Source organism: Nanorana parkeri, unplaced genomic scaffold (genome assembly GCF_000935625.1).
Source record: "Nanorana parkeri isolate BGI_ZX_2015 unplaced genomic scaffold, ASM93562v1 scaffold530, whole genome shotgun sequence".
In the NCBI taxonomy this organism is placed as follows: Eukaryota; Metazoa; Chordata; class Amphibia; order Anura; family Dicroglossidae; genus Nanorana; species Nanorana parkeri.
In genome coordinates, this window is record NW_017306798.1 from 721,451 (window position 1) to 729,043 (window position 7,593).

General features: G+C 48.9%; 1 protein-coding gene across 1 annotated transcript in view; it reads right to left on the reverse strand.

Annotated features, from left to right (window-relative positions):
* Positions 1-7,593, reverse strand: part of SZT2 (seizure threshold 2 homolog (mouse)) — a 141,358-nt gene that overhangs the window by 15,563 nt on the left and 118,202 nt on the right. Inside the window, exons 70-71 of the mRNA XM_018561561.1 lie at positions 4,237-4,634; positions 1,995-2,117 (exon numbers count right to left, since the gene is read on the reverse strand). Coding sequence (XP_018417063.1) covers positions 1,995-2,117; positions 4,237-4,634 — 521 coding nt within the window. The remainder of the gene's footprint in view (positions 1-1,994; positions 2,118-4,236; positions 4,635-7,593) is intronic.

Consider the following 7,593-nt stretch of genomic DNA (forward strand, 5'->3'; position numbering starts at 1 on the left):
TGAGACTGGGACCCGTCATCACCCATGATCACCCCAACACCTGATACGGTCGGAGTCGGACAGCATACATATTACTGACCTGACCAGTGCAACACCTGTGACTGTCACCCATGAGTCAGGACAGCTGCTATACCCAGGAGTCAGGACACAGACAGACCCCGATCTCCGCCGACTGACTGTTCACACAGGCCTTGCCTTTGACCCCCAGCACAGTGAGTCAGACTCCGAGACTGTGGGAGGAGCCTGCTGCCTGCGTGAGGAGTGACACTACAGGCGGCGCGGCCGCACATACGCACGGGCGGCCACGGAGAGAGTCCGAGTCTGACCGGACCGCAGCAACAGAGACCCGCCAAATCCCGCAGTGGCATAATAACCGGGGGGGCTCCGTCCGGTGCCCCCCCTCAGCAGACACACCGGCCGCCCCCCCGGTTGTTACGCCACTGCTGTCGCCCACTAATACATGGCAGTGAATGTCCTGCCTGGAGAAACTGCTGCTTTGTGTCTGGTCACATGACCAAACGCCTGGGCATTTGGTCATGTGATTGCTGCCAAAGGGAAAAAAATCTGCCAGGTTGAACTGGTTGAGCCATGAAGCAGTGGTCAATGTAAATATGTTTTGGCTTCTGCTGCTGCTTAGGGACCTGATTTACTATGAGGTAAGTGTTTTCCCCCATAGTTCTCTTAAGGGTTACGGGAGGATATATGGTGGGCTCTGGAGGGTCACTCTCAGGTGGGCTGTTTGGGATATCAGGTGGGTGTAACTAGAAACCACAGGGCCCCATACAAAATTTTGCTATGGGGCCCTGTGATTTCTAGTTACGCCCCTGCATTAAAAGAGAACTATGAGGGGGGGGGAGGGGGGTGCTTTTCACTCACCTCATAGTTCTAGCCGACCTGTGACAATGAGACTGTCACAGGTCGGCTCACTAGATCGGGAAGTGAGCGAACACATACCGGCGTTCGCTCACCTCTCGATCCCGTCACGGCTCTCTGCCGTGACAGGGGGAGGGGCTGGATTCCCCCCTCCCCGCTCCGATCCTCCAGTGCTGACTGGCGGAACGGACGGGGGAGGGGGCGGGTACAGCTGGCTCTGCCTCTAGATAGGCAGAGCCAGCTGTCACTCACGCAGCTGGGCCGATCCCGGCATAATTGTCGGGATCCGCTTCAGCGTCTAAGTATACCGCCTACTGTAGCTGGCTGTATACTGAGGCATCTCAGTATACAGCAAGCCGTAGCTCGCAGTATGCTGAGCTTAGGGTGACGGGAGGACGCTAGTTTGTGTCCTCCCGTTACACTAAGGAGAACTATGGGGAAAAACACTGACCCCATAGTTCTCCATTAAGGGTTTAGCTCTACTTCAAATACAGCTTGAGGTTGTCCTCAGTATTTAGATGGGAAGCTTTGCAATGGCGATCATCTTTCTTTGAAGGATAGCTGCACTTCAAAACAGAGTACATATATCCTTTATGCCCCTTTCTCCTGACCTGACCTGCCACCCCCTGTCCACAAATGCATACTTAACTCAATCTGACGGCAATGGTTCCGCTGTTTGTTTACATCCAGCACCGTAAGTCTTCACTGACCCGGCCGCGCCTGCACATTACTGCCCGCACATTTCTATAGGGCTGTGTATTGAGTCTGGAGACAATCCTGTTAAATCCTATGGGGATGTAATTTTGATGGTGCGCCCAGGACAGTGATGTCTTACAGCGCTCCATGTAACAAACAGCGGAACCATGGCCGTCGGATCGGGGTAATTATGCAACTGTGCATGGGGGGGGTTAGGTTAGGCCATAGGAAGGGGGTAAAAAGAAAAAGTGCACTGATCCTTATAAAGCTGCCATTACAGACACAATGGCTACATCGGCCATCTGTGAGGTGAATTTGGCTTCATGGCTTTTTTTTTTGTTACTTTCTTTTCACATAAAACCCAAAATGATATAAACAATCACTGAATAGGGCAGTCACAGCTCTGTGTCTCGTCTGACGGTCACCTCAGGACGTGTCTCTCCTGCTCGGTCTGTTCCTCGAATGGCACGGCGCTGTGGCACACCAATAATGATACATCAAAGTCATCATGATGTCGGGCACCTTCTGTGTCTTTGTACGAGCCAGAACTGCAGAGACAAGAACATACACTCAGAAAAAACAAACAGAAGAGCCGGGCCTGTGTATGCCACCCAGAGCACTAGAAGACTCAGCGCAGGCAATGGACTTCAAGCTGGTTACGAGCGTCAAATAAACCTGTCTTTAGATGAAGCTGCTTCCCACCCCAATCTGTGGATTATTGTTCCCCTGCTTCAACACTCGTACTGAGGGGAAACACAATCTACTTTCACACTTTGAAAGCTGGCAGCAGACACCATGCACGCGGCTGTGAGCTGTCAAACCAAGCTGTCACAGCTTCCTAACCAATCAGAATGATTCCCAATCATGTGATCATTCTCTCAGCTACTGTACAGCGATGGCGAGCAGGCTGGAGGCTTCATTAAGGAAAAGAACAGTTAGTAAAGAAAGCATTCAGCCTGCAGATGCCACTGTTAACTAAAAGTGGAAGTATGTCCTTTAAAACATACTTGCTGGATACAATTACATTATTTAAAAAATGAAAGAAAAAAAAAAAAGGTTCACAGTTTTGCCCAATTGTCTGTAGATTTCTATTAAAACAGTATAAACAATAAAAGACTTGTATAAGTATAACACTTATTTAGGTATGCAAATGAGGTATAGCGTCATTACCAAGTTTACCAATGGATACTGACACTGCTAAGTTTGGCCGGGGCATCTAGGCTTCAATGACCTCTGGCCATAAAGGAGTTGAAGCTACAGAGCACAGGTGATGTGTGACTCAATGACAAACCTTATCTCTTAGTAATATCACCGTACCAATGTACCCCAGAATCCAACGGGTGCCGGAACAACTGGTGGATGGCGCCACAGTATACGATGTGTTGCCCGCACACAATTCTACTTTAGAATTTTCGTATTCCTTTAGCATGACACATAGATGGAAATGACAATTCATGACAAACCTGACTCACTTGGAACCCTGGCATGATCAGTGTGCAAACACCAACTGCCAGCTCAGGAAGTCTGCGCCTCTGTGTGTTTCAATCTGTTGTCAGAGACATTCAGACCATTGCACTGGGGAATGTGTTTGGGTGCATGGAGGAATGAGATCAGATCAGTTAATATACTCATCTGACAGTAAAGATCAGTATATTAACTTTTACATGACTTAAACATAGGGAGGGTCAAACACAAAATGAACGGGCAGCAAGCAACTTGAGACCAGAGCAGTGCCGCCTTCTTCGCATACTAATGGCTGACCACTGTGTTACTTTTCAATGACTGAGCTTGGCCCCTCCCCTCCTCCTACACTTTTGTTACATAGTATTTCTACCAGTGGATGAATGATTGATGAACATGGCTATCTATGTGAACATAAACATAAATTAAATTAAAGATGTCCGATACTGGGTACTGATATATTTTTTCCGTTACTTGCCGATACCGAGTACTGAGTACCGGTGCCTTGCGCCTCGATAATCAGAAACTCAGGTGGAGGATCATGACCCGTCTCCCAGCTTCCTGATTGCCTGTGAAGCCAGTGTTCTAGGGAAAGAACACCGGCTTCAGAGGCTGCCTAGCTTCCTGACCAAACAGGAAGCCGGGCGGCGAGTCATGAGGTGCCGTCTGGCTTCCTCATTGATCAGGAAGCAAGGCTGCTAACCAACAGGTGAAGCCGGCTTCCTAGCCAATCAGGAAGCCGGGCGGCACGTCATGACCCGCCTCCCTGGTTGGCTAGGAAGCCAACTTCCCTTGTTCCTAGGCAGCCTGGCTTCCTGACCAATCAGGAAATCGGGAAGCGGGTCATGACATGCCACCCGGCTTCCTGATTGGTTAGGAAGCCAGGCTGCTTAGCAACACATGAAGCTGGCTTCCTAGACAGTCAAGAAGCCTGACGGCATGTCATGATACGCCTCCCGGCTTCATGATTGGAAAGGAAGCCGGCTCCATGCTCCCTCGGCACTGCTGGTCAGAGGGAGATCTCCCTCTGACCAGAAGTTCCATTATCGGAGGTAAGTATCAGAGCATTTGGGAGATACTAGTATCGGTGCATCCCTAGTTTTAAAGATGAGCGAATACAATGAGCTATTCTCATAATACGATCCCTCAGCAATGTACTTGGAGCCTATTCATAATCTTACACTGATATCAATACAAAAATCTGACCTGTTCCAGATGGACACCAGGCCGTACTCATTCTGCTCCCCGCTGGCGCTCCTCTTGCCATTACTCCCAAGCACCGAGGGGCGAACCATTCTCAGCGGCTTCATGTGATAGGTGCTGGCGTGATCGGCGATGTAGTTATACAGCTGATGGCCGGCAATAATCTCTGTAGGGACGGACAGTATGCCCTGGTACACGTGGTTGCGTCCATACTTGGGGATGTCAGGGTGCTGGGAAATGAAGAGCTGCAGGAAACTGGCGAGATCGTAGCCCTGGCGCAAAGACATGCTGGAGCCCAGCAGATACTGGTGCACCACCCGCAGGTGGAAATCGTAGCTGAAGGAATGGACGTGCATTAGGTCCCGCACCTTGTCACACTCCTCAGTGAAGAGCATGGACAGCTGTAGAGAAAGAGAATGGATATAATTCGTTATCTCGGGTCAACAACCGGACACAAAACTGGAAGTCTATTCCCTGTTTAGTAGAAGACGCTCTGTAACCTTAAAGAAATTCTCTTGGTAAAATTAACAATTCTTGGAAACTGAAGTCGGTAATTTCTTCCTTCAAGAAAGTGCTCTTTACATTAATGGAGGGGGGGGGGGCGCTCCATGAATATTCCCAATACTGTCCTATCCAAAGTCAGGGAAGTCTAGAATTCTGTTGCCAGATAACAAGCCGTTGAGGCAGCCTGCCCCCGGGACAAAGCAAGAGGCATCAAACCCTCAACAAACATCTTCTGCGTCATTCTAATTCTACTGGCAAGCCACCTGGTACTAGTGTTCTGGGCAACCATACTGCTACTGGTCATCCAATCAAGCAGCATAGCCAGAGAATAAGTGATCCTCTCAGAGAGATGCCTCATCCTTCAGCAATGTGATGGGCTGATTTTTTGGTGAGTTGTTTGACAACGAGCCATCAATGCATGTGATATAAAGTGTGCTACTTCTGCCAAGTCTTACAGCAAACCTGTACTTGCCCTCAAACATTTCTAGGGTAGCAGACAAGGGACCTTGTGGTGCATTGCGAGTCTTTAAATTGTCACCACTTAAATCCTAGACATAGGCTGTATATAGGGCCTCAACTGTTGCCCAAGTCCAGAACAATGTTGAAGTTGAAGTCAAGTTGAAGTCAAGCTTCATAGAGTTCAACTCCAGTCAGAAATCAGTATGCTGGGCTTGTTTAGGGCCCATTCACACCACATCCAGATCATCTCCAGACCAGACGAGATTCTTTCCGGATTCAAAATGCATCCTGATGTATCTCTATGCTATTTCTGGCCTCTGTTCACACCAGTGCAGTCTGTTCCAGACCAGAACAGAACAATACTGAATGTCTCATTTTGTCTGGTCCGGAATGCACTGGAATTGCGGGCAAGTTCACACCATTTTCCGTAACAGATCTGGTCCGGAAAATGGTGTGAACCTGCCCTTAGTCAAGGAGAGGTTTATGATGGAGGAATACTTTCCTTATTCCTCCCTTTCACTGGCAGCCATTGCTCTCCTCTGGCGGTGGGCCTTTGATGTCCTCAAATACAATGCACCGTATGTGATGACATCACAGAGGCCGCAACCGCACCACCCGCAAAGAGGAATGGCTTCATTGGACTGGTTGTACGGCTGGGGAGAGGCCTACAGGAACAGGGATTGAGGATAAGCTGTCTAAACAATGAGCAAATTTTGGCCAGTTCTTGATGAACCAACCAGAGGGTGGCCCTGTGTGCCGGCTCCTGCCAACATCCGTCAATTGAAAAATAGAAGGAGCTGGGTGGAAAATTGTCGCCCCAACAGGGCCTGCAGCCAGTCAGATGTAGCCACTGTTCAGGTTCAGGTATTTTGGGACTATCAAAGTACAATAGCCACAGTAAGAGATTCCTCCATCCACGCTGTTTAGCCCAAAAGCTGGGGAAAAAAAAAACTACTAGTGTATGTCCAGCTTAGGTATTTCTGCTAGGGATGCATTGATACCGGTTTTTCAGTATCGAGTACCAGTATTTTTTTTGGGCACTCGCCGATACCGAATACTGATACCGGAAGTCCCATTAAGGAAGCCAGGCGGCGTGTAAACACTCACCACTCGGCTTCCCGATTTTTAAGGAAGCCTTCTCCACGCTCCATTGTCACAAGGTGATGAGGGAGCATGGAGCCGGCTTTCTGGCCAATCAGGAAGCCGAACGCCGTGTGATGGCGCGTTGCCTGTTTTCCTGATTGGTCAAAAAGCTGGCCAATCAGGAAGCTGGGCAACGTGTCATTACACGGCGACCGGCTTCCTGATTGGCAGGGAAGCTGGCTTCATGCTCCCTTGTCATCAGGTGATGAGGGAGCATGAAGCCTGCTTTCTGGCCGATCAGAAAGCTGGGGGGCATGTAATGACACGCTGCCTGGCTTCCTGATTGGCCGGGGCCATGCCCCCTGGTCCACATGTGACCAGGGGGCATGGAGCCAGCTTCCCGGCCGATCAGGAAGCTGGGCAGCGTGTAATGACTCACTGCCCGGCTTCTTGATACCGGAAGCTCAAGTATCGGGCTAGGCATCGGAGCATTTGGGCAAGTAATTGCCCAAATACTCTGCATCAGCACCGATACCGATACTAGTATCGGTGCATCCCTAATTTCTTAGACTAAACAGAACCTCAGTGGTTAGTGAAGGTGCTGGTATTTGACAGGTGAATGGGTGGAGGGTTGCTTAATCTCCATCAAAGCTCCATGCACAAGCCAGGCCTAGGATTCAAGGGGGCTCCATAGGGACATTGGGTTCGATTTGAAGACGGACAAAGCTGCCAGGCACGCACACAAACTTCCCTGCAACGCTATCATTGCTGTTACCCTAGGCACTTTTTAGGCCACATCAGGTTTACCAAACTTGGACAGAAAAGGACAAATCGGTAACACATGCAGTGAAAGTTATTACACGGATCTCAGCGTTCCCCACAGACAAAGTGCTCCAACTCCTTTTATTTTATTATTTTTTCTTCCATGCCACATGTTCAGGATAAATTACTTTTTCTGCATTTTTAGCTCCAAGTACCTGCACGATTAAAAGGATTATTTCAATGGTTCGCCCAATTTCCATTACTGCTTCGACAGCCTAGGGCTCTGAAATGACAGAAATTCCCCAGCACGCCAGAAGATTTTCTTTTTTTAAACTGATTGTTAATTAACTGTACATTCAAAAGGATTACAAGAGATGCTTGAATCTTTGTAGCAGCAGACTTGAAACTGTCACGGAATTACAATAAATTCCCCTAATCTTTGTTGTGACGGATTTAAAATTGTCAGACTAAATACCTGTGTCTGTCACATTTGTCCATCACCATGAATGGACACCCCCCCCTCCCCACATTTGTACACCTCCATGAATGGAC